General features: G+C 43.0%; 1 protein-coding gene across 1 annotated transcript in view; it reads left to right on the top strand.

Moving 5' to 3' along the window:
- Positions 1-27,500, top strand: part of LOC123492948 (CUB and sushi domain-containing protein 3-like) — a 186,587-nt gene that overhangs the window by 60,646 nt on the left and 98,441 nt on the right. Inside the window, exons 6-15 of the mRNA XM_045226706.1 lie at positions 10,420-10,532; positions 16,517-16,594; positions 18,545-18,632; positions 19,318-19,442; positions 19,649-19,770; positions 21,288-21,391; positions 21,780-21,892; positions 22,549-22,731; positions 23,044-23,234; positions 26,795-26,930. Of these exons, the coding sequence (XP_045082641.1) occupies positions 10,420-10,532; positions 16,517-16,594; positions 18,545-18,632; positions 19,318-19,442; positions 19,649-19,770; positions 21,288-21,391; positions 21,780-21,892; positions 22,549-22,731; positions 23,044-23,234; positions 26,795-26,930 (1,253 nt within the window). The remainder of the gene's footprint in view (positions 1-10,419; positions 10,533-16,516; positions 16,595-18,544; positions 18,633-19,317; positions 19,443-19,648; positions 19,771-21,287; positions 21,392-21,779; positions 21,893-22,548; positions 22,732-23,043; positions 23,235-26,794; positions 26,931-27,500) is intronic.

The raw sequence follows: 27,500 nt of genomic DNA, 5'->3' as shown, positions 1-27,500 counted from the left end.
AAACAGTTTTTAAAGAAATCTTAGCAAATTTATACAAAATTAAAAAGAGAAATACCTTATTTACATAAGTATTCAGACCATTTGCTATGAGACTCGAAATTGAGCTCAGGTGCATCCTGTTTCCATTGATCATCCTTGAGATGTTTCTACAACTTGATTGGAGTCCACCTGTGATAAATTCAATTGATTGGACATGATTTGGAAAGGCACACACCTGTCTATATAAGGTCCCACAGTTGACAGTGCATGTCAGAGAAAAAACCAAGCTATGAGGTCGAAGGAATTGCCTGTAGAGCTCCGAGACAGGATTGTGCCGAGGCACAGATCTGGGGAAGGGTACCAAAAAATGTCTACAGCATTGAAGGTCCCCAAGAACACAGTGGCCTCCATCATTCTTAAATGGAATTAGTTTGGATACACCAAGACTCTTCCCGAGAAGACTCAAGGCTGTAATCGCTGCCAAAGTTGCTTCAACAAAGTACTGAGTAAAGGGTCTGAATATTTATGTAAATGTGATATTTCAGTTGTATATTTTTTATACATTTGCAAAAAAATCAAAAACCCTGTTTTTGATTTGTGATTATGGGATTTGGTGTGTAGATTGATTAGGAAAAAACCCAATTTAATCCATTTTAGATTAAGGCTGTAATGTAACAACATTTGGAAAAAGCCACTTTCCAAATGCACTAGTGAGTATTGATGATATGTATTAGAGTTAACTAAAGGGGAAGAGTACGTTGAGTGTTGAAAGAAATAGGTTGCAACTTGAAATACAGGTCTGTTAATAATCAAATATAACATTTGGCATTGAGTCATATATTTAGTTTCAACAAATGTGTTTTTCTTCAATTAAGAAAACCTAACTAATTTACTTGTAGCCAGTGTAAAACCCTTCCAGTCCCTCTCACACAATGCCTCAACCCCAGCCTGACTTGATGAATTGCTGTCAGAGTTAGGGTTAAGGCTGTTTGACAAATAGGACCATCTGGAGGTTAGGGTTAAGGTTAGGGCTGCAGAGTTAGGGTTAAGGCTGTTTGACAAATAGGACCATCTGGAGGTTAGGGTTAAGGTTAGGGCTGCAGAGTTAGGGTTAGGGCTGTTTGACAAATAGGACCATCTGGAGGTTAGGGTTAAGGTTAGGGCTGCAGAGTTAGGGTTAAGGCTGTTTGACAAATAGGACCATCTGGAGGTTAGGGTTAAGGTTAGGGCTGCAGAGTTAGGGTTAGGGCTGTTTGACAAATAGGACCATCTGGAGGTTAGGGTTAAGGTTAGGGCTGCAGAGTTAGGGTTAAGGCTGTTTGACAAATAGGACCATCTGGAGGTTAGGGTTAAGGTTAGGGCTGCAGAGTTAGGGTTAGGGCTGTTTGACAAATAGGACCATCTGGAGGTTAGGGTTAAGGTTAGGGCTGCAGAGTTAGGGTTAAGGCTGTTTGACAAATAGGACCATCTGGAGGTTAGGGTTAAGGTTAGGGCTGCAGAGTTAGGGTTAGGGCTGTTTGACAAATAGGACCATCTGGAGGTTAGGGTTAAGGTTAGGGCTGCAGAGTTAGGGTTAGGGCTGTTTGACAAATAGGACCATCTGGAGGTTAGGGTTAAGGTTAGGGCTGCAGAGTTAGGGTTAAGGCTGTTTGACAAATAGGACCATCTGGAGGTTAGGGTTAAGGTTAGGGCTGCAGAGTTAGGGTTAGGGCTGTTTGACAAATAGGACCATCTGGAGGTTAGGGTTAAGGTTAGGGCTGCAGAGTTAGGGTTAGGGCTGTTTGACAAATAGGACCATCTGGAGGTTAGGGTTAAGGTTAGGGCTGCAGAGTTAGGGTTAGGGCTGTGAGGGTTGTGTACATTGTAATCTCCAGGGCTACGTTCTAATGTACAGTTAATATACGGGTTGGGGTCCCCCCAGATATAGCATAGGATAGCAAAATGTGTAGAATTAGCAGGAAATTAGCTTTAAAACTGCAACATTTTCTCTTAGCCTCATGACAAAAATGTGTAGAATAGCATTATAAAACTGCAAAAAAAAAATTCTACACAAAATGTGTTGAAATGCAGGAAGTTAGCTGTTTGGGGACCCCAAATGCGGTAGTCCGGCTCTGATCCTGAAGTTACTTACATTCAACCAAGTAGGTAAAACAACCACATAGCCCAGGCACTGACAGGACAAACCTTTTCTCATTGCTTCATACTAATTTGTATGCTAGTGTGGATGTCAGAACAAAAGTCTGGTTTGATTTGATTCTGACAGGTATTAACTACAATGACTGAATATGAGCTCAAATCCATCAGTGTGTCGTGTCCTAGAGAGGAAAGAGAAACACAAGGCAGTGACTGTGAAGATTTAAGTTGACGGGACATCACCTGAGATATCTTGATACGTTTTGATAGGTGTCCATCAAAAGCAGAGACTGTACTGTATTGAACAGGCATAGTTCTTGGCTCTGTTTCATATATTAGACCCTGGAGAGCGGGATGAGGTTGGTTTGTTTTAGTTTTATTTTCAGAAATGTAGTTTCAGTTGCCCGTTAAACCTATGTGTACTGTAGTTTGATCAAATCATTGATATTGAGTCTTTCACAAAATGGTCTTAGAGATCGTAAACCTTGGAGGAGGGTCTAAAAAACTCCAGTAGCTTTCCCAAAATTACAAGGTTTTCCAGAAATCCTGGTTGGAGGGTTTATGGATTTCTTGCTTCTTCCCTCGTGATTTCAGGAATCTTCCAACCAGGATTTCTGGAAAACCTGGGAATAAGCAGGAAGGCTACTGGAATTTTGCAACCCTGCTATTGAGGGATAGAGAAAGTCTTAGATATACTGTGGCCCTACGTCAACATGCTATTGAAGGATAGAGAAAGTCTTAGATATACTGTGGCCCTACGTCAACATGCTATTGAAGGATGGAGAAAGTCTTAGATATACTGTGGCCCTACGTCAACATGCTATTGAGGGACAGAGAAAGTCTTAGATATACTGTGGCCCTACGTCAACATGCTATTGAGGGACAGAGAAAGTCTTAGATATACTGTGGCCCTACGTCAACATGCTATTGAGGGATAGAGGTCTTAGATATACTGTGGCCCTACGTCAACATGCTTTTGAGGGATAGAGGTCTTAGATATACTGTGGCCCTACGTCAACATGCTATTGAGGGACAGAGAAAGTCTTAGATATACTGTGGCCCTACGTCAACATGCTATTGAGGGATAGAGGTCTTAGATATACTGTGGCCCTACGTCAACATGCTATTGAGGGACAGAGAAAGTCTTAGATATACTGTGGCCCTACGTCAACATGCTATTGAGGGATAGAGGTCTTAGATATACTGTGGCCCTACGTCAACATGCTATTGAGGGATAGAGGTCTTAGATATACTGTGGCCCTACGTCAACATGCTATTGAGGGACAGAGAAAGTCTTAGATATACTGTGGCCCTACGTCAACATGCTATTGAGGGACAGAGAAAGTCTTAGATATACTGTGGCCCTACGTCAACATGCTGTTGTTGTACTAGACAGTCTACTGTACCTCAGTCTTTGATCCCTGTTCTACTGTACTATACAGTTATTTTACTAAGCGTTTCCTATTCTGATATGTTCAGAACGGGCAGTAACTACATTTTATTCACAATTACAAAAATGGAATCAGAAAAACAGGAGACTAACACATTCATAAATGGCAACAAAAAAAAAAGACAGGAATAAGGTTTTGAAGTGTCTCTCCTCTATCTAGGAGATAGAAGAAAGATCTGGAAGTATATATACATATATTATTTACACATTTTTTACCTCTTATTTCTGTTGGCACAAAACTACCTCCATATTTCCATTAATTTGTATGGGTTACCTTCAGACAAGTCCCGTGACACTTTTGGGGGGTCGTGGAGCAAACGGAAAAGATTAGTTTGTAGGACAACCCCGTTCGGGTGCTACAGACCAGGGGTGTGCCGACATGGCCTTAGTCGGATCCGTAATCGTATCCGTAAATTGACAGTTGATAGTTGCATCGGATGATAAAAAAAATAAAAAAAAGGAAGTGTTTTAATATGCTTAAATAGGCATAATTGGCAAAATACCTCCCTGCATATTCTAACTGTAAAAAAAAGCTGCAGATAAGGAGCAGCGTGGTCGCGGAGGGTTGTGTGTGTGTGTCCTTAATTTGCAGCAGGCAGCCAAGTTAGCTGTCACTCAGTCAGAATGCACATCAGTGTTTTACCTTTTTTTCCCTTACCGTTGCCCCGCTTGTTAAACATTATGCACATTGATAGCTTGATAGCAAAACGTCCTCGCCAAGCGATGTATCATAGCAGCAGGCAGCAGCAGTCTAAATGATCAGATCGAAAAAAAACATGCGTGGAAAACGAATCGGGTGAAATTATGAAGCCAGTGGATAGAGAAGTACGGCTTCAGTCTTATCCAAACAGAACAGCAGGATCAACGTACAGCCCACCCTTCTCTTTATAGACAGGCAAAATAAACCAGTTGACTTATTTACACCACGTAGCACCTCGCACATGACTGACTGACATGAGAAAAATGTGTGCTGGTAGCCGAAAATATTTTTGGGGCTGATCACGGATAATTACAAAAAATACTCTGATCATAATCGGATCCAGAAAATTGTAGATATTCGTTACGATACTCGTTTTGTCCGACTACTAGGCACACCCCTACTACAGACGTTTCCGTGAGAAGACCGATTTTCGGGTTGTCTCCTGGTCTGACAAACACCGCTGTAGCTCTGCCACTTTCCACCGCAGATTTTTTATTATTACCAATGTACCAATGTATTATCTATAGTTAATATTAGTCCCTTTTCCAGTTGGACAGGTAACTCTCAGCATGTAAGTTATTGCCTACCCTGCCCCCAAGCCCTTTCCTCTCTAAGTTATTGCCTGCCAAGCCCCCAAGCCCTAGACCTTTCCTCTCTAAGTTATTGCCTGCCAAGCCCCCAAGCCCTAGACCTTTCCTCTCTAAGTTATTGCCTGCCAAGCCCCCAAGCCCTATACCTTTCCTCTCTAAGTTATTGCCTACCCAGCCCCCAGCCCCCAAGCCCTAGACCTGTCCTCTCTAAGTTATTGCCTACCCAGCCCCCAAGCCCTAGACCTGTCCTCTCTAAGTTATTGCCTACCCAGCCCCCAGCCCCCAAGCCCTAGACCTGTCCTCTCTAAGTTATTGCCTACCCAGCCCCCAAGCCCTAGACCTTGAAATGTTCAGGGTGCAGCCAGGAATGCAGACATTTCAGAGTGGCTCAGTAATTCCCTTCATAGTGCACTACTTTTGACCAGGGTCCATGGCACCCTGTTCCCTTCATAGTGCACTACTTTTGACCAAGGCTGCTATAAAGGGAATAGAGTGCAAGTTGGGACGGAGACATTGAATGTCTCAGAATCTGAAGGCTTTTTAAAAATTCTTCCTACAATATTTGTGTCATTTAGATTTCAGTAAAATGGCTCAGTGTGCAGAAAAGGTCACGTTATGTGAAATCAATTACCTTCTAACGCCCGGAAGAACACCTACAGTGGGGGAAAAAAAAGTATTTAGTCAGCCACCAATTGTGCAAGTTCTCCCACTTAAAAAGATGAGAGAGGCCTGTAATTTTCATCATAGGTACACGCCAACTATGACAGACAGAAAATCACGTTGTAGGATTTTTAATGAATTTATGTGCAAATTATGGTGGAAAATAAGTATTTGGTCACCTACAAACAAGCAAGATTTCCTCCACTGACAGATGGATTAGAAAAGCTCTTAGTATTGGAAAGTCATATTTACTGACTGTACAGATCGAGGGAAATGTCGCACATGTAATGTTAGGTAGTGTTAAAGTGGAAATAGAGAAATACTGTAAGTGTTAAATTTAACTCGGTGGAAATAGAGAAATACTGTAAGTGTTATATTTAACTCTTGTGGAAATAGAGAAATACTGTAAGTATTATATTTAACTCTGTGGAAATAGAGAAATACTGTAAGTGTTATATTTAACTCTTGTGGAAATAGAGAAATACTGTAAGTGTTATATTTAACTCTTGTGGAAATAGAGAAATACTGTAAGTGTTATATTTAACTCTTGTGGAAATAGAGAAATACTGTAAGTGTTATATTTAACTCTGTGGAAATAGAGAAATACTGTAAGTGTTATATTTAACTCTTGTGGAAATAGAGAAATACTGTAAGTGTTATATTTAACTCTGTGGAAATAGAGAAATACTGTAAGTGTTATATTTAACTCTTGTGGAAATAGAGAAATACTGTAAGTGTTATATTTAACTCTGTGGAAATAGAGAAATACTGTAAGTGTTATATTTAACTCTGTGGAAATAGAGAAAGACTGTAAATGTTATATTTAACTCTTGTGGAAATAGAGAAATACTGTAAGTGTTATATTTAACTCTGTGGAAATAGAGAAATACTGTAAGTGTTATATTTAACTCTTGTGGAAATAGAGAAATACTGTAAGTGTTATATTTAACTCTTGTGGAAATAGAGAAATACTGTAAGTGTTATATTTAACTCTGTGGAAATAGAGAAATACTGTAAGTGTTATATTTAACTCTTGTGGAAATAGAGAAATACTGTAAGTGTTATATTTAACTCTTGTGGAAATAGAGAAATACTGTAAGTGTTATATTTAACTCTTGTGGAAATAGAGAAATACTGTAAGTGTTATATTTAACTCTTGTGGAAATAGAGAAATACTGTAAGTGTTATATTTAACTCTGTGGAAATAGAGAAATACTGTAAGTGTTATATTTAACTCTTGTGGAAATAGAGAAATACTGTACGTGTTATATTTAACTCTGTGGAAATAGAGAAATACTGTAAGTGTTATATTTAACTCTGTGGAAATAGAGAAAGACTGTAAATGTTATATTTAACTCTGTGGAAATAGAGAAATACAGTAAGTGTTATATTTAACTCTGTGGAAATAGGAACAAGACAAATAGACAGTGTTGTGTTGACTCTGTGTGAGGCTGAGGAGAGGCAGGCGGGGAGGGAGGGAGGCAGGGAGGGAGGGAGGCGTGGAGGGAGGCAGGGAGGGAGGGAGGCGTGGAGGGAGGCAGGGAGGGAGGGAGGCGTGGAGGGAGGCAGGGAGGGAGGGAGGCGTGGAGGGAGGCAGGGAGGAGGAGGCGTGGAGGCGAGGAGGGAGGGAGGGAGGCGTGGAGGGAGGCAGGGAGGGAGGGAGGCGTGGAGGCGAGGAGGGAGAGTTGAAGGCAGAAGATAAAAGCATCAGGGTTCGGCCCTAATGGCACTCTATTTCCAATATAGTGTGGCTCTGGCCCTGTGGGCCCTGGTCAAAAGAAGTGCACTATAAAGGGGTTAGGATGCCATTTGGGACTCACCCAGGCCTGGTTAGCCAGACAAACAAGCACAGGCCTCTGGCAGGGAGCGAGCACAGCATGCTGAATCCCTCAGATTAGAACAGAGCACAGCCACAGCCCAATGAAACCCAATGCTACGGCTGCATACTGGATTAGAACACAGCACAGCCCAATGCTACGGCTGCATACTGGATTAGAACAGAGCACAGCCCAATGCTACGGCTGCATACTGGATTAGAACAGAGCACAGCCCAATGCTACGGCTGCATACTGGATTAGAACACAGCACAGCCCAATGCTACGGCTGCATACTGGATTAGAACACAGCACAGCCCAATGCTACGGCTGCATACTGGATTAGAACAGAGCACAGCCCAATGCTACGGCTGCATACTGGATTAGAACAGAGCACAGCCCAATGCTACGGCTGCATACTGGATTAGAACACAGCACAGCCCAATGCTACGGCTGCATACTGGATTAGAACACAGCACAGCCCAATGCTACGGCTGCATACTGGATTAGAACACAGCACAGCCCAATGCTACGGCTGCATACTGGATTAGAACACAGCACAGCCCAATGCTACGGCTGCATACTGGATTAGAACACAGCACAGCCCAATGCTACGGCTGCATACTGGATTAGAACAGAGCACAGCCCAATGAAACCCATGGGTGTGTGTGTGTGTGTGTGTGTGTGTGTGTGTGTGTGTGTGTGTGTGTGTGTGTGTGTGTGTGTGTGTGTGTGTGTGGGCTGGGGGAGGTTTTTAGGTGGATTCATTTTCAGTCATAACAGCCTTCAGTTCTGTGATGTTCCTACCATCAGGGTGTTACAGTGAGGGAAAATAGTATTTGATCCCCTGCTGATTTTGTACGTTTGCCCACTGACAAAGAAAATATCAGTCTATAATTTTAATGGTAGGTTTATTTGAACCGTGAGAGACAGAATAACAACAAAAAAATCCAGACAAAGGCATGTCAAAATTGTTATAAATAGATTTGCATTTTAATGAGGGAAATAAGTATTTGACCCCCTCTCAATCAGAAAGATTTCTGGCTCCCAGGTGTCTTTTATACAAGTAACGAGCTGAGATTAGGAGCACACTCTTAAAGGGAGTGCTCCTAATCTCAGTTTGTTACCTGTATAAAAGACACCTGTCCACAGAAGCAATCAATCAATCAGATTCCAAACTCTCCACCATGGCCAAGACCAAAGAGCTCTCCAAGGATGTCAGGGACAAGATTGTAGACCTACACAAGGCTGGAATGGGCTACAAGACCATCGCCAAGCAGCTTGGTGAGAAGGTGACAATAGTTGGTGCGATTATTCGCAAATGGAAGAAACACAAAAGAACTTTCAATCTCCCTCGGCCTGGGGCTCCATGCAAGATCTCACCTCGTGGAGTTGCAATGATCATGATAACGGTGAGGAATCAGCCCAGAATTACACGAGAGGATCTTGTCAATGATCTCAAGGCAGCTGGGACTATAGTCACCAAGAAAACAATTGGTAAAACCCTACGCCGTGAAGGACTGAAATCCTGCAGCACCCGCAAGGTCCCCCTGCTCAAGAAAGCACATATACAGGCCGTCTGAAGTTTGCCAATGAACATCTGAATGATTTAGAGGAGAACTGGGTGAAAGTGTTGTGGTCAGATGAGACCAAAATCGAGCTCTTTGGCATCAACTCAACTCGCCGTGTTTGGAGGAGGAGGAATGCTGCCTATGACCCCAAGAACACCATCCCCACCGTCAAACACGGAGGTGGAAACATTATGCTTTGGGGGTGTTTTTCTGCTAAGGGGACAGGACAACTTCACCGCATCAAAGGGACGATGGACGGGGCCATGTACCGTCAAATCTTGGGTGAGAACCTCCTTCCCTCAGCCAGGGCATTGAAAATGGGTCGTGGATGGGTATTCCAGCATGACAATGACCCAAAACACATGGCCAAGGCAACAAAGGAGTGGCTCAAGAAGAAGCACATTAAGGTCCTAGAGTGGCCTAGACAGTCTCCAGATCTTAATCCCATAGAAAATCTGTGGAGGGAGCTGAAGGTTCGAGTTGCCAAACGTCAGCCTTGAAACCTTAATGACTTGGAGAAGATCTGCAAAGAGGAGTTGGACAAAATCCCTCCTGAGATGTGTGCAAACCTGGTGGCCAACTACAAGAAACGTCTGACCTCTGTGATTGCCAACAAGGTTTTTGCTACGAAGTACTAAGTCATGTTTTGCAGAGGGGTCAAATACTTATTTCCCTCATTAAAATGCAAATCAATTTATAACATTTTTGACATGCGTTATTCTGGATTTTTTTGTTGTTATTCTGTCTCTCACTGTTCAAATAAACCTACCATTAAAATTATAGACTGATCATGTCTTTGTCAGTGGGCAAACGTAGAAAATCAGCAGGGGATCAAATACTTGTTTCCCCTCACTGTACATCTGGAACAGACGTGACTGGTGATTGAACAGTCAGATTACAGAGGGTGATATATCTGGAACAGGACAGACGTGACTGGTTATTGAACAGTCAGATTACAGAGGGTGATATATCTGGAACAGGACAGACGTGACTGGTGATTGAACAGTCAGATTACAGAGGGTGATATATCTGGAACAGGACAGACGTGACTGGTGATTGAACAGTCAGATTACAGAGGGTGATATATCTGGAACAGGACAGACGTGACTGGTTATTGAACAGAGGGTGATATATCTGGAACAGAACAGACGTGACTGGTTATTGAACAGTCAGATTACAGAGGGTGATATATCTGGAACAGGACAGACGTGACTGGTTATTGAACAGTCAGATTACAGAGGGTGATATATCTGGAACAGGACAGACGTGACTGGTGATTGAACAGAGGGTGATATATCTGGAACAGAACAGACGTGACTGGTGATTGAACAGTCAGATTACAGAGGGTGATATATCTGGAACAGGACAGACGTGACTGGTTATTGAACAGTCAGATTACAGAGGGTGATATATCTGGAACAGGACAGACGTGACCGGTGATTGAACAGTCAGATTACAGAGGGTGATATATCTGGAACAGGACAGACGTGACTGGTGATTGAACCTTTATCTTTACCTGCAGGTTATCTGGTATGAATATACCAGCACCCATCGTCAGCAACAAGAACTGGCTAAGACTCCATTTTGTGACTGATAGGAATCATCGACATAAAGGATTCACAGTTCAGTATCAAGGTAAGACAAAATGAACCAATTATTTAATTCATTCATTGACACGTTTGATAACTGTAAAATGTTCCTTTTTTTTCAACTGAAAGTCTTTGTCAACTGAATAACAACCAGAGGACCAAGGAACTCTTCATACAAATACGTTGCCTTTATTGTGTTTTCATGTTCAATAGGTCCTCCTTGTTCTTTGATGCCTAATAACCCCTAATAACCACTAATAACCCCTAATAACCCCTAATAACCCCTAATAATCCTTACCAAGGAGTACTTTCAAACTGCTACCTTTCTGAAGATCTCGTGTACAGCGTTTCATCCTTATCTTGTCTACTGAATAATAACCAGTTCCATTAATTCTTCTCTGGTTTGTTAAAGACTAAGGATCTTCTTCTAGTTGTATCCCTCCAGAATAAAAGTCCCTCCCTCCCCGTTGGTTTCAAATGTTTCCAATGTATTATACCCTGCTTCCATAACACACTGCAGAGCCAGACAGACTTCAATAATACATTACCTTCCCATTCTCCTTTACCGTGACTTTGAAGATGGTGTTTATAAAGCAGCCTAACAGCCAGCCAGCCAGTCCAGGCCATGCATGAAAACCAGCTTCTCAATTATTGTGTTCATGAAGAGTTTTCCATTGGTAGCATGCAGTGCAATTCTCTGTAAACCTAGAAACACAATCAATGGTATGAAATATGTCAGAGTTATATAGGTAGACTACTGTGTAGTGTTGGGTCAGAGATATATAGGTAGACTACTGTGTAGTGTTGGGTCAGAGTTATATAGGGACTACTGTGTAGTGTTGGGTCAGAGTTATATAGGTAGACTACTGTGTAGTGTTGGGTCAGAGTTATATAGGTAGACTACTGTGTAGTGTTGGGTCAGAGATATATAGGTAGACTACTGTGTAGTGTTGGGTCAGAGTTATATAGGTAGACTACTGTGTAGTGTTGGGTCAGAGTTATATAGGTAGACTACTGTGTAGTGTTGGGTCAGAGTTATATAGGGACTACTGTGTAGTGTTGGGTCAGAGATATATAGGGACTACTGTGTAGTGTTGGGTCAGAGATATATAGGGACTACTGTGTAGTGTTGGGTCAGAGATATATAGGGACTACTGTGTAGTGTTGGGTCAGAGATATATAGGGACTACTGTGTAGTGTTGGGTCAGAGATATATAGGGACTACTGTGTAGTGTTGGGTCAGAGTTATATAGGTAGACTACTGTGTAGTGTTGGGTCAGAGTTATATAGGTAGACTACTGTGTAGTGTTGGGTCAGAGTTATATAGGGACTACTGTGTAGTGTTGGGTCAGAGTTATATAGGGACTACTGTGTAGTGTTGGGTCAGAGTTATATAGGGACTACTGTGTAGTGTTGGGTCAGAGTTATATAGGGACTACTGTGTAGTGTTGGGTCAGAGTTATATAGGTAGACTACTGTGTAGTGTTGGGTCAGAGATATATAGGGACTACTGTATAGTGTTGGGTCAGAGTTATATAGGGACTACTGTGTAGTGTTGGGTCAGAGTTATATAGGGACTACTGTATAGTGTTGGGTCAGAGTTATATAGGTAGACTACTGTGTAGTGTTGGGTCAGAGTTATATAGGGACTACTGTGTAGTGTTGGGTCAGAGTTATATAGGTAGACTACTGTGTAGTGTTGGGTCAGAGTTATATAGGGACTACTGTGTAGTGTTGGGTCAGAGTTATATAGGGACTACTGTGTAGTGTTGGGTCAGAGTTATATAGGGACTACTGTGTAGTGTTGGGTCAGAGTTAAATAGGTAGACTACTGTGTAGTGTTGGGTCAGAGTTATATATGGACTACTGTGTAGTGTTGGGTCAGAGTTATATAGGGACTACTGTGTAGTGTTGGGTCAGAGTTATATAGGTAGACTACTGTGTAGTGTTGGGTCAGAGTTATATAGGTAGACTACTGTGTAGTGTTGGGTCAGAGATATATAGGGACTACTGTGTAGTGTTGGGTCAGAGATATATAGGGACTACTTTGTAGTGTTGGGTCAGAGATATATAGGTAGACTACTGTGTAGTGTTGGGTCAGAGATATATAGGTAGACTACTGTGTAGTGTTGGGTCAGAGTTATATAGGGACTACTGTGTAGTGTTGGGTCAGAGTTATATAGGTAGACTACTGTGTAGTGTTGGGTCAGAGATATATAGGGACTACTGTGTAGTGTTGGGTCAGAGATATATAGGGACTACTGTGTAGTGTTGGGTCAGAGTTATATAGGTAGACTACTGTGTAGTGTTGGGTCAGAGTTATATAGGTAGACTACTGTGTAGTGTTGGGTCAGAGATATATAGGGACTACTGTGTAGTGTTGGGTCAGAGTTATATAGGTAGACTACTGTGTAGTGTTGGGTCAGAGTTATATAGGTAGACTACTGTGTAGTGTTGGGTCAGAGTTATATAGGGACTACTGTGTAGTGTTGGGTCAGTGTTATATAGGTAGACTACTGTGTAGTGTTGGGTCAGAGTTATATAGGTAGACTACTGTGTAGTGTTGGGTCAGAGTTATATAGGTAGACTACTGTGTAGTGTTGGGTCAGAGTTATATAGGTTGACTACTGTGTAGTGTTGGGTCAGAGTTATATAGGGACTACTGTGTAGTGTTGGGTCAGAGTTATATAGGGACTACTGTGTAGTGTTGGGTCAGAGTTATATAGGTAGACTACTGTGTAGTGTTGGGTCAGAGTTATATAGGGACTACTGTGTAGTGTTGGGTCAGAGATATATAGGGACTACTGTGTAGTGTTGGGTCAGAGATATATAGGGACTACTGTGTAGTGTTGGGTCAGAGATATATAGGTAGACTACTGTGTAGTGTTGGGTCAGAGATATATAGGGACTACTGTGTAGTGTTGGGTCAGAGATATATAGGTAGACTACTGTGTAGTGTTGGGTCAGAGATATATAGGGACTACTGTGTAGTGTTGGGTCAGAGTTATATAGGGACTACTGTGTAGTGTTGGGTCAGAGTTATATAGGTAGACTACTGTGTAGTGTTGGGTCAGAGTTATATAGGGACTACTGTGTAGTGTTGGGTCAGAGATATATAGGGACTACTGTGTAGTGTTGGGTCAGAGATATATAGGTAGACTACTGTGTAGTGTTGGGTCAGAGATATATAGGGACTACTGTGTAGTGTTGGGTCAGAGATATATAGGTAGACTACTGTGTAGTGTTGGGTCAGAGTTATATAGGGACTACTGTGTAGTGTTGGGTCAGAGTTATATAGGGACTACTGTGTAGTGTTGGGTCAGAGATATATAGGTAGACTACTGTGTAGTGTTGGGTCAGAGATATATAGGGACTACTGTGTAGTGTTGGGTCAGAGATATATAGGGACTACTGTGTAGTGTTGGGTCAGAGATATATAGGGACTACTGTGTAGTGTTGGGTCAGAGATATATAGGTAGACTACTGTGTAGTGTTGGGTCAGAGATATATAGGGACTACTGTGTAGTGTTGGGTCAGAGATATATAGGTAGACTACTGTGTAGTGTTGGGTCAGAGTTATATAGGTAGACTACTGTGTAGTGTTGGGTCAGAGTTATATAGGGACTACTGTGTAGTGTTGGGTCAGAGATATATAGGTAGACTACTGTGTAGTGTTGGGTCAGAGTTATATAGGTAGACTACTGTGTAGTGTTGGGTCAGAGTTATATAGGGACTACTGTGTAGTGTTGGGTCAGAGTTATATAGGGACTACTGTGTAGTGTTGGGTCAGAGTTATATAGGGACTACTGTGTAGTGTTGGGTCAGAGTTATATAGGTAGACTACTGTGTAGTGTTGGGTCAGAGTTATATAGGGACTACTGTGTAGTGTTGGGTCAGAGATATATAGGGACTACTGTGTAGTGTTGGGTCAGAGATATATAGGGACTACTGTGTAGTGTTGGGTCAGAGATATATAGGTAGACTACTGTGTAGTGTTGGGTCAGAGTTATATAGGGTCTACTGTGTAGTGTTGGGTCAGAGTTATATAGGGACTACTGTGTAGTGTTGGGTCAGAGATATATAGGGACTACTGTGTAGTGTTGGGTCAGATATATATAGGGACTACTGTGTAGTGTTGGGTCAGAGATATATAGGTAGACTACTGTGTAGTGTTGGGTCAGAGATATATAGGTAGACTACTGTGTAGTGTTGGGTCAGAGATATATAGGGACTACTGTGTAGTGTTGGGTCAGAGATATATAGGTAGACTACTGTGTAGTGTTGGGTCAGAGTTATATAGGTAGACTACTGTGTAGTGTTGGGTCAGAGGCTAACTATTTCCTCTGCCTTATTCAATCATCACATTAAAGTGTATATTTGCAAGATAGAGGCTGTGTCCCAAATGGCACCCTATTCCCTATATAGTGCACTACTTTAGACCAGAGAATGGCACCCTATTCCCTACATAGTGCACTACTTTAGACCAGAGAATGGCACCCTATTCCCTATATAGTGCACTACTTTAGACCAGAGAATGGCACCCTATTCCCTACATAGTGCACTACTTTAGACCAGAGAATGGCACCCTATTCCCTATATAGTGCACTACTTTAGACCAGAGAATGGCACCCTATTCCCTACATAGTGCACTACTTTAGACCAGAGAATGGCACCCTATTCCCTACATAGTGCACTACTTTAGACCAGAGAATGGCACCCTATTCCCTATATAGTCACTACTTTAGACCAGAGAATGGCACCCTATTCCCTACATAGTGCACTACTTTAGACCAGAGAATGGCACCCTATTCCCTATATAGTGCACTACTTTAGACCAGAGAATGGCACCCTATTCCCTACATAGTGCACTACTTTAGACCAGAGAATGGCACCCTATTCCCTACATAGTGCACTACTTTAGACCAGAGAATGGCACCCTATTCCCTACATAGTGCACTACTTTAGACCAGAGAATGGCACCCTATTCCCTACATAGTGCACTACTTTAGACCAGAGCATATAGGGTGCCATTTGGGATGTATCCAGAGACTAGAAAGTAATTGGCTGTATGCCAAGCCAAATGCATGTTCCAGATGCTATCAAAGATCACCAACTAGACAGAACTCTTTGTTATTCATTAAAAAAAAAATGCATTAATTAATTCATGAGGTCTGACTTCAAATAGAGAGAGGGGAAGGAAGAATCATTAAATCCATTCGGCCTTGATATGTGCGACTGTGCTTGACACAGTCCCTTTTTAGCTTCTGGCAGTGACTCTGTGTAGGTACGACCGTGGCTCACAGCACCTGGCTTTGTCCTCACACTGGATGATGCATCCCAAATTGCACCTTTTCCCCTCTATATAGTGCACTACTTTTGAACAGATCCCTATAGGTGCACTGAAAAGGGAACGGTAGTGCACTATTAAGGGGAAAAGGGGTGCCAATAAGGACCCAGTAGCTGCGTAATGTTGGTTGGCCTGTTTGTGTTGAAATTATTGTACGTCACAAGACATTTCCCAGTGACAGTTTTCTGTTGTACCTGATAATGAATTGCACCCTGTTTGGCGTCCCACGTCCAAGTCGCTGATTAGAGGGAAAGAATGGAGAAAAAAAAAGCAGTGGCCCTGTCTTGGAGAGTCCTAGAGGCTTGCTGCACTGATTCATGCTGTTACATCATATTCTACTCATTCATATTCACAAAAAGGTATATCAGTTTGGATTCAGTTGGATACATTTTCACCCCGTTAAACACGTCAGTTGCAAGAACAATAAATCTAATTGAATTTTTATGGAATGGTCAATGAAGTCAGGCTCTGACACCGAAAATATCACCCTATTCTGCATGTGGCAGGGGGCAATGGCCCGCTTTTCTGAAACAAATATGAATCCGATAGCAATTATTCTTGATGTTGGTTCCTCGTAGGGGCTGCGTGTAATTACTGAACTAAAACCACCACTGTCTTCCTCTCATCTAATACTGGAACTTTCTTTTATCTAATGGAATGTTTTTTTATTGCTCTCCCACCAGTGAAAAGCTCTGGAGAGCTGAAATCCAGAGGGGTAAAGTTATTACCGGGAAAGGACGACAATAACAAACTGTCTTTGAGTAAGTTTCCTATTTATCTTTACGCTAATAGTTTACTGTGTGTGTCTGTGTGTGTGTGTGTGTGTGTGTGTGTGTGGACTATTTGTTTGTTTGAGATGTGGGGTTCTTTGTTTTAAGCTGGGGCATCATTTGGTATTTATATAAGGGCATTTAGCTACGCTCTTAGAGAAAAGGGTTCCAAAATGGTTCTTCGGCTGTCCCCATAGGAGAACCCTTTCTGGTTCCAGGTAGAATTATTTTGGGTTCCAGGGCCTCCCGAGTGGAGCAGCGGTCTAAGGCACTGCAGTCCTTGAGGAGTCACTACAGACCCGGGTTCGATCCCAGGCTGTGTCACAGCTGGCCGTGACCAGGACACCCATTGAGGCGGCACACAATTGGCCCAGCGTCCTCCGGGTCAGGGGAGGGTTTGGCCGGACGGGATTTCCTTGTCCCATCACGCTCTAGTAACTCCTTGTGGCGGGCCGGGCGCCTGCAAGCTGACTTCGGTTGCCAGCTGGACGGTGTTTCCTCCGACACATTGGTGCGGCTGGCTTCCAGGTTAAGCGAGCAGTGTGTCAAGAAGCAGTGCGGCTTGGCAGGATCGTGTTTCGGAGGACGCACGGCTCTCGACCTTTGCCTCTCCCGAGTCCGTAGGGGAGTTGCAGTGATGGGACAAGACTGTAACTACCAATTTGGATATCACGAAGTAAAAAAAAAAAAAGATGTATTTTGGGTTCCATGTAGAACCGTCTGTGTAAAGGGTTCTTCGTGGAACTCAAAAGGCCGGCTGAAGTCCTTTTGTCTTTTTGACAAACGCCCCCCATTACTCTGTAAAGGTAGGCTGGATACCCATGTGGAAAAGAGTCATGAATATCATGATAAGAATCTTGTGTTATTTCTAGAAAGATCTAATAAGCCTTCTAATAAGGATCTGGTAAGATTGTGTGTTTTACCTTATACTGTATGTTAGTGGTGTATTTGTATATGTGTTGACATACAGTATATGCCTTATATGACATATACAATTGAATACGTGATTGTGGTGAGTTTCCTACAAAGATTTTCTCTCCTCCTCCTCTCTCGCCACTCTCCTCTTATCTCCCCTTCCTCCTCCTCCTCCTCCTCCTCCTTCTCCTCCTCCTCTCCTCTCCTCTCCTCTCCTCTCCTCTCCTCTCCTCTCCTCTCCTCTCCTCTCCTCTCCTCTCCTCTCCTCTCCTCTCCTCTCCTCTCCTCTCCTCTCCTCTCCTCTCCTCTCTCGCCCCTCTCCTCTTATCTCCCCTTCCTCCTCCTCCTCCTCCTCCTCCTCCTCCTCCTCCTCCTCCTCCTCCTCCTCCTCCTCCTCCTCTTCAAGGACTTCAAGGATAACCAATGGATGACCTTAGTAAATATTAGTACTGTACATGAAGCTCCAATTAATGGTGCTTAACTCCTCCCACAATATGTTGTCTCATTGTTTTCCCAACCGTTCACTGTGGGTCTACCTGATTGGTGTGTTTCTATAGTGAATCAATAATCCTGATAACCAGTAACAGTGCATTATGGGTCTACCTGATTGGTGTGTTTCTATAGTGAATCAATAATCCTGATAACCAGTAACAGTGCATTATGGGTCTACCTGATTGGTGTGTTTCTATAGTGAATCAATAATCCTGATAACCAGTAACAGTGCATTATGGGTCTACCTGATTGGTGTGTTTCTATAGTGAATCAATAATCCTGATAACCAGTAACAGTGCATTATGGGTCTACCTGATTGGTGTGTTTCTATAGTGAATCAATAATCCTGATAACCAGTAACAGTGCATTATGGGTCTACCTGATTGGTGTGTTTCTATAGTGAATCAATAATCCTGATAACCAGTAACAGTGCATTATGGGTCTACCTGATTAGTGTGTTTCTATAGTGAATCAATAATCCTGATAACCAGTAACAGTGCATTGTGGGTCTACCTGATTGGTGTGTTCCTACAGTGAATGAAGGAGGAATTAAACAGGTGTCCAATTATTGCCCGGACCCGGGGGAACCTGAGAACGGCAAACGCAGCGGCACCGACTTCAGGTGAGCTCATCTGTAACTAAACACGCCTGTCTACCTGCCTCACATTGGGCTGTGTCCCAAATGGGCCCTGGTCAAAAGTAGTGCCCTGTGAGATGCAGCCATGGAGTCAATTGGGATAGAATAAAACCTGTAGACTATAAGCCCTACTAAAACAGAGAGAAAACTATATATTGGAATGCCATTTGCAGTTAAGGCTTTAGTCCGTCCATAATATGGCCTCAGTCCATCTGTCCATAATATGTCCTCAGTCCATCTGTCCATAATATGTCCTCAGTCCATCTGTCCATAATATGTCCTCAGTCCATCTGTCCATAATATGTCCTCAGTCCATCTGTCCATAATATGTCCTCAGTCCATCTGTCCATAATATGTCCTCAGTCCATCTGTCCATAATATGTCCTCAGTCCATCCGTCCATAATATGTCCTCAGTCCATCTGTCCATAATATGTCCTCAGTCCATCTGTCCATAATATGTCCTCAGTCCATCTGTCCATAATATGTCCTCAGTCCATCTGTCCATAATATGTCCTCAGTCCATCTGTCCATAATATGTCCTCAGTCCATATTCCAAGCGATTCTAAAGCTTCTTATTATATTAGAGTGTGTGGGAGGAGCTCCTCTCAACCCTTTTCTATTTTCTAAAGACTTCATTTATTACATGAATGTGTTGTTTATCTGTTCAAGCATTGGAGCAACGGCTCAGTTTACCTGTGATGAGGACCATGTGCTGCAAGGCTCCAAAACCATCACCTGTCAGAGGGTAGCGGAGGTGTTCGCTGCTTGGAGCGACCACAGACCTGTCTGCAAAGGTGAGGGCATTCCGCCCGGTGCCTCTAATCTAGATACATGCTTTGATTAAACCAGGGCCCTGTGGATATATGCAGATTCTAATGGTCAATCCTTTAACTCTGTTAATATTGTACGACAGCAGAGAGTATTACAACCAGCAGGCCTTTACACAATGTGCTATTCCCTCTCTGCCATTTAAACATTCCACTCCTTTCTCTTCTTTCAGTGAAAACGTGCGGATCAACTCTCCATGGTCCATCGGGGACTTTCACGTCTCCCAATTTCCCCATCCAGTACGAGAGTAATTCCCACTGCGTGTGGATTATCACTGCTGGTGACCCCAATAAGGTATGGATAATATGCTTAAACCCTTACCTGTCATCTCTCCTATGCTCTCCCAGTCTCTCGTTGACATTGAAGTCATTATCTATGTATAACATTACCATGTGTTAGCTAACGTTACCTAACGTCATTAGGATAATTATGCAGTGTGTCTGCATTGCTAATTAGATTTAAACAATTTTTTTTTACATGAACACACTGCAGGCATAGTGTGCATCCCAAATGGCTCCCGTTTACCCTATTTAGGGCACTACCTTTGACCAGTGGCCATTTGGTAAAGTGCACTATACAAAGACGATGTCCTGTCCTGTCCCCAAAGCACAGACGCTGCACGGTCCTAGAGAACAACAGCAGCATGTTGCCATCATTTTTTTTGCTGTTGTCATCAACAGATGTGACATGCGTGGCATTTTAAAGCTTTCATCTCAGCTCCTATGTGGGTTTTTCTTAATTCAGATTAAGCCTCCCTGCATGTGTCATATTACATTTGGTTGTGTGTACGTTTAAATAAAGGGAGGAGAGTAGCTCGGTCACATTCAGCTACGACTGCATCCCAAATAGCACCCTATTCCCTATATAATACACTACTTTTGACCAGGCCCCATATGGCTCTGGTAAATAGGGTGCCATTCAGGAAGCAGTCGTAGCGGACTGTAACCAGAAGACTTATAAAAGGGAGGACTGAAAGGCAATTCATTATTTCAGTCAATAAGTGAATCTCAAATTTCACCTTCGCGTGATTGCTTCTCAATATTTGATTTGTGTTCCGAGGGGCTTGTCAAGACCCTGCCATTAGCGATCTATAAAGTCCTCCCTGAAGACCATTTGCAGTGCTTCTGGTTTGAACAATTCGCGTTTGGTGCGAGAAACACACGTGTCTACCTGACTACATCATCTTTTTTGACAGGACTTGTAGGATTCATTTTTATTTTCTCTGTGTTTGATTTAATTATCTTTCACTCATTGTGAACTGAAAGCTGGTGGGTGGATATTTAGTAAACATCTGAAAATTACTTGAATTAATGTGATTCTAAACACTCTCCCAAAGGTGTGTTTATGCAAATCACCAGCTGGTAGTATGTCTGTTAGGAATGTGATATGAGGTAAATGTTGAATGATTCTCTGATCTCATATTTTGACATGAGGATTTAACACCAGTGCACGCAGTAGCTGGATGGATTGTGATTGTGTTGCTGTTATCTTCTCTGAAGCTTTGTATCAGGGGTGGATGAGCTGTCATTTACCATATACCATGTTTTATTATGCAGGCATTCAAATGAACACACTGTTTATTTCTGCTGGACTCAAGAGAAATCAATCAAGTCAAATAAGTGATGCATTCATTTTGTTGTCCAAATGAATAATGTGTATAATATAAATGAGTATAAAATACATTATCATTATACTGTATGTTGTGTGTATGCATGTACCGTATATGTTACTCTGGCAGACAAACTTTACCGTAGGATGTTTCCACGAAATGACGAATAAGAAAATCAATTGTAATCGATATACTTCAACAGGTTATCCAGATCAACTTTGAGGAGTTTGACCTGGAGATCGGCTATGACTCATTAACCATTGGAGACGGAGGGGAGGTTGGGGATTCAAGAACGATAATACAAGTGTAAGTGTAATGCTTGGATTATCCTCAGATCCCAGAACCAAATCTAGCTGGGAGATTATACTTAAATAAACATGTCTGTTGTTTGATGGTTTAATTAAGTCTACTGACGTTCCACGTTGTTATAAAATGTTAATATTAACCCTACCTAATAAACATGTTTGTTTTTTACAATAATTACTTATTTTCAAGTCTCTCTTACATGCCTGGTTGTTTAGAAAAGGTAAATAGCTTTTACGATTAACCCTGTCTCTTATTTCTATGTATTTAACCTTTATTTAGACAGATGAGTAAATTAAGAACAGATTCTTATTTACAATAACAACCGATCTGATTGGCTGAAGGGCAGTATTGTGACAGGCCATTGGCTGTATTGTGCTCTTATCCGCAGGCTGACGGGCAGCTTCGTGCCTGACCTTATTGTCAGCATGTCTCATCAAATGTGGCTGCACCTTCAGTCTGATGAGAGTGTGGGATCTATCGGTTTCAAGGTCAACTATAAAGGTGCAGACACTCTCGAACTCTTTAACCCTAGACACAGGATGCAGTCCTCCTCTGTGCAGATAATGATACAACTTTGAAATACAGACACTATCAAACTACCTTAGCCCAGACCTGCCCCCAGCCCCAGTTCCCAGCCCCCAGCCCCCAGCCTCCAGCCCCCAGCCCCTTTTCAGATAAATTATACAACTTTAAAACATTTGACAAATCACAAACTCAACTTCAAGATCAAAAAGGTAAAAACACTCTCCAACACCTCCATCCCAGACCTGGCCCAGCACCACACTACCTCCATCCCAGACCTGGCCCAGCACCACACTACCTCCATCCCAGACCTGGCCCAGCACCACACTACCTCCACCCCAGACCTGGCCCAGCACCACACTACCTCCATCCCAGACCTGGCCCAGCACCACACTACCTCCATCCCAGACCTGGCCCAGCACCAGACTACCTCCATCCCAGACCTGGCCCAGCACCAGACTACCTCCATCCCAGACCTGGCCCAGCACCAGACTACCTCCATCCCAGACCTGGCCCAGCATCACACTACCTCCCTCCCAGACCTGGCCCAGCATCAGAGAACCTATAATCCATATACTATCAGTATGAAAAAGGTAAAGGACTATTTGACTGATCCCTGCCTCTTTCTCTGACAGAGATTGATAAGGAGAGTTGCGGGGACCCAGGCACACCTCTGTATGGCTTCCAGGAGGGCAGTGGGTTTCTGAATGGGAACGTGCTGCGGTTCGAGTGCCAATTTGGCTTCGAGCTGATTGGAGAGAGGATGATCACCTGTCAGAACAACAACCAATGGTCTGCTAACATCCCCATGTGCATATGTGAGTATATGGACTGCATACCGTTGCCTTGCAGAGCATGGATAAGTATGTTCATTGTTGGTAATTCCATGTTAAAGCAACAAGGTAATTCCGTGGAATATGTTTACGTTCAAATAAATGATGAAATACATTATTACTCTGTTCAGGTTTTACATCCCATATGTAACATAGCACCATGTGGTGCAGCATGTACATTTATAGGAAAACCCTCCCATCCTGCCTCCATGGAATACCTTGATGAACATAACAGATGAAACACGCGAACGTAAACATTTCCACGCCTAACCCCATTCCTTTTCCTACTCCCCCCAGTCCCATGTTTCTCCAACTTCACGGCGCCCGTGGGCACTGTGCTGTCCCCTGACTACCCAGAGGGCTATGGGAACAACCTGAACTGTGTGTGGGTCATCATCTCTGAGCCCGGCAGCCGGATCCACCTGGCCTTCAACGACTTTGACCTGGAGCCTCCTTACGACTTCCTCACCGTGAAGGACGGGGACCAGGTAATGGATTGATTGATACAGTGGCTTGCGAAAGTATTCACCCGCCCCCCCTTTGGCATTTTTCCTATTTTGTTGCCTTACAACCTGGAATTATTATTATTATTATTATTTTTTTGGGGGGGGGGTTTGTATCATTTGATTTACACAACATGTCTACCACTTTGAAGATGCAAATTTTTTTGGGGGGTGAAACAAACAAGAAATAAGACAAAAAAATACAGAAAACTTGAGCGTGCATAACTATTTACCCCCCAAAAGTCAATACTTTGTAGAGCCACCTTTTGCAGCAATTACAGCTGCAAGTCTCTTGGGGTATGTCTCTATAAGCTTGGCACATCTACCCACTGGGATTTTTGCCCATTCTTCAAGGCAAAACTGCTCCAGCTCCTTCAAGTTGGATGTGTTCCGCTGGTGTACAGCAATCTTTAAGTCATACCACAGATTCTCAATTGGATTGAGGTCTGGGCTTTGACTAGGCCATTCCAATACATTTACATGTTTGCTGGAATGTGAACCTCCGTCCCAGTCTCAAATCTCTGGAAGACTGAAACAGGTTTCCCTCAAGAATTTCCCTGTATTTAGCGCCATCCATCATTCCTTCAATTCTGACCAGTTTCCCAGTCCCTGCCGATGAAAAACATCCCCACAGCATGATGCTGCCACCACCATGCTTCACTGTGGGGATGGTGTTCTCGGGGTGATGATAGGTGTTGGGTTTGCGCCAGACATAGCGTTTTCCTTGATGGCCAAAAAGCTGAATTTTAGTCTCATCTGACCAGAGGACCTTCTTCCATATGTTTGGGGAGTCTCCCACATGCCTTTTGGCGAACACCAAACGTGTTTGCTTATTTTTTTCTTTAAGCAATGGCTTTTTTTCTGGCCACTCTTCTGTAAAGCCCAGCTCTGTGGAGTGTACGGCTTAAAGTGGTCCTATGGATATATACTCCAGTCTCCACTGTGGAGCTTTGCAGCTCCTTCATGGTTATCTTTGGTCTATTTGTTGCCTCTCTGATTAATGCCCTCCTTGCCTGGTCTGTGAGTTTGGGTGGGCAGCCCTCTCTTGGCAGGTTTGTTGTGGTGCCATATTCTTTCCATTTTTTAATATTGGATTTAATGGTGCTCAGTGGGATGTTCAAAGTTTCGGATATTTTTTTATAACCCAACCCTGATCTGTACTTCTCCACAACTTTGTCCCTGACCTGTTTGGAGAGCTCCTTGGTCTTCATGGTGCCGCTTGCTTGGTGGTGCCCCTTGCTTAGTGGTGTTGCAGACTCTGGGGCCTTTCAGAACAGGTGTATATGTACTGAGATCATGTGACAGATCATGTGACACTTAGATGCTTGTGGGTGAACTTTATTTATCTAATTATGTGACTTCTGAAGGTAATTGGTTGCACCAGATCTTATTTAGGGGCTTCATAGCAAAGGGGGTGAACACATACAGTGGGGAAAAAAAGTATTTAGTCAGCCACCAATTGTGCAAGTTCTCCCACTTAAAAAGATGAGAGAGGCATGTAATTTTCATCATAGGTACACGTCAACTATGACAGACAAATTGAGAAAAAAAAATCCAGAAAATCACATTGTAGGATTTTTTATGAATTGATTTGCAAATTATGGTGGAAAATAAGTATTTGGTCACCTACAAACAAGCAAGATTTCTGGCTCTCACAGACCTGTAACTTCTTCTTTAAGAGGCTCCTCTGTCCTCCACTCGTTACCTGTATTAATGGCACCTGTTTGAACTTGTTATCAGTATAAAAGACACCTGTCCACAACCTCAAACAGTCACACTCCAAACTCCACTATGGCCAAGACCAAAGAGCTGTCAAAGGACACCAGAAACAAAATTGTAGACCTGCACCAGGCTGGGAAGACTGAATCTGCAATAGGTAAGCAGCTTGGTTTGAAGAAATCAACTGTGGGAGCAATTATTAGGAAATGGAAGACATACAAGACCACTGATAATCTCCCTCGATCTGGGGCTCCACGCAAGATCTCACCCCGTGGGGTCAAAATGATCACAAGAACAGTGAGCAAAAATCCCAGAACCACACGGGGGGACCTAGTGAATGACCTGCAGAGAGCTGGGACCAAAGTAACAAAGCCTACCATCAGTAGCACACTACGTCGCCAGGGACTCAAATCCTGCAGTGCCAGACGTGTCCCCTGCTTAAGCCAGTACATGTCCAGGCCCGTCTGAAGTTTGCTAGAGTGCATTTGGATGATCCAGAAGAGGATTGGGAGAATGTCAGATGAAACCAAAATATAACTTTTTGGTAAAAACTCAACTCGTCGTGTTTGGAGGACAAAGAATGCTGAGTTGCATCCAAAGAACACCATACCTACTGTGAAGCTTGGGGGTGGAAACATCATGCTTTGGGGCTGTTTTTTCTGCAAAGGGACCAGGGACGACTGATCCGTGTAAAGGAAAGAATGAATGGGGCCATGTATCGTGAGATTTTGAGGAAAACCTCCTTCCATCAGCAAGGGCATTGAAGATGAAACGTGGCTGGGTCTTTCAGCATGACAATGATCCCAAACACACCGCCCGGGCAACGAAGGAGTGGCTTCGTAGAAGCATTTCAAGGTCCTGGAGTCGCCTAGCCAGTCTCCAGATCTCAACCCCATAGAAAATCTTTGGAGGGAGTTGAAAGTCCGTGTTGCCCAGCGACAGCCCCAAAACATCACTGCTCTAGAGGAGATCTGCATGGAGGAATGGGCCAAAATACCAGCAACAGTGTGTGAAAACCTTGTGAAGACTTACAGAAAACGTTTGACCTGTGTCATTGCCAACAAAGGGTATATAACAAAGTATTGAGAAAGTTTTGTTATTGACCAAATACTTATTTTCCACCATAATTTGCAAATACATTCATAAAAAATCCTACAATGTGATTTTCTGGATTTTTTCTCCTCATTTTATCTGTCATAGTTGACGTGTACCTATGATGAAAATTACAGGCCTCTCTCATCTTTTTAAGTGGGAGAACTTGCACAATTGGTGGCTGACTAAATACTTTTTTTCCCCACTGTATGCACGCACCACTTTTCCGTTATTAATTTTTTTCGTTTCACTTCACCAATTTGGACTATTTTGTGTATGTCCATTACATGAAATCCAAAATAAAAATAAATTTAAATTACAGGTTGTAATGCAACAAAATAGGAAAAACGCCAAGGGGGATGAATACTTTTGCAAGGCACTGTAATTGATTGAGTAGCTAGTAAGAGGGGAGTGCACCATGGAGGTTTTTAAATCACGCTTAAAAACCCACCGTTTTAGCTTGGCCTGAAAGCTTCCGGCTTCCTGTTAGTGGCTTGACTATTTTACACATCCTTTCAGGGATTTTAGGTTATTTTAGTTAATCTCTTATTGCCTCTTGGTTTGTGGTTAGTTCATCTCTTATTGCCTCTTGGTTTGCGTTTATTTCTTTCATTTTCTTGTTTTACAATAAGTGTTGTGTTGTTTAACTGTGTTTTTTTTTTTTTTTTTTTAAGAGTGTTGTGTTGTTTAAATGCTGAATCTGAATAATGTTTGATATGATGTGGTTCTACCAGATGGCCTCGTCCATCCTGGGGAGGTACTCGGGAGCGGAGGTGCCCTCTCACTTCAGCTCCAACACCAACATACTACAGCTGGAGTTCCAGGCAGACCACTCCATGTCTGGGAGAGGATTCAACATCACCTACAGCAGTCAGTACAATACTCGATTATTACCAGATATGTCACGCAGGTCACATTTCTGAGTAGGCACTGATGACTAAATGTACCTTGAATTAGCATTCGTTCAACGTCGTACTGCAAGGCACACTGTTGCAAGGCTGTACTATTAGATGTATTAGACCTCTCGGGTGGCGCAGTGGTCTAAGGCACTGCATCGCAGTGCTAGCTGTGCCACTAGAGATCCTGGTTTGAATCCAGGCTCTGTCGTAGCCGGCCGCGACCGGGAGACCCATGGGGCGGCGCACAATTGGCCCAGCGTCGTCCAGGGTAGGGGAGGGAATGGCCGGCAGGGATGTAGCTCAGTTGGTAGAGCATGGTGTTTGCAACGCCAGGGTTGTGGGTCATTTGTCTGTCATAGTTGACGTGTACCTATGATGAAAATTACAGGCCTCTCTCATCTTTTTAAGTGGGAGAACTTGCACAATTGGTGGCTGACTAAATACTTTTTTTCCCCACTGTACGTAACGCCAACTACATTATGCATGTTACAATTCTACCATACAAGCGGATGAAATTGAGGCAGCACACGAACGGCCCTCA

Source organism: Coregonus clupeaformis, chromosome 17, assembly GCF_020615455.1.
Source record: "Coregonus clupeaformis isolate EN_2021a chromosome 17, ASM2061545v1, whole genome shotgun sequence".
Taxonomy (NCBI): domain Eukaryota; kingdom Metazoa; phylum Chordata; class Actinopteri; order Salmoniformes; family Salmonidae; genus Coregonus; species Coregonus clupeaformis.
The sequence above is the reverse complement of the archived record's forward strand: the minus strand, read 5'-3'. Positions and strand labels throughout refer to the sequence as shown.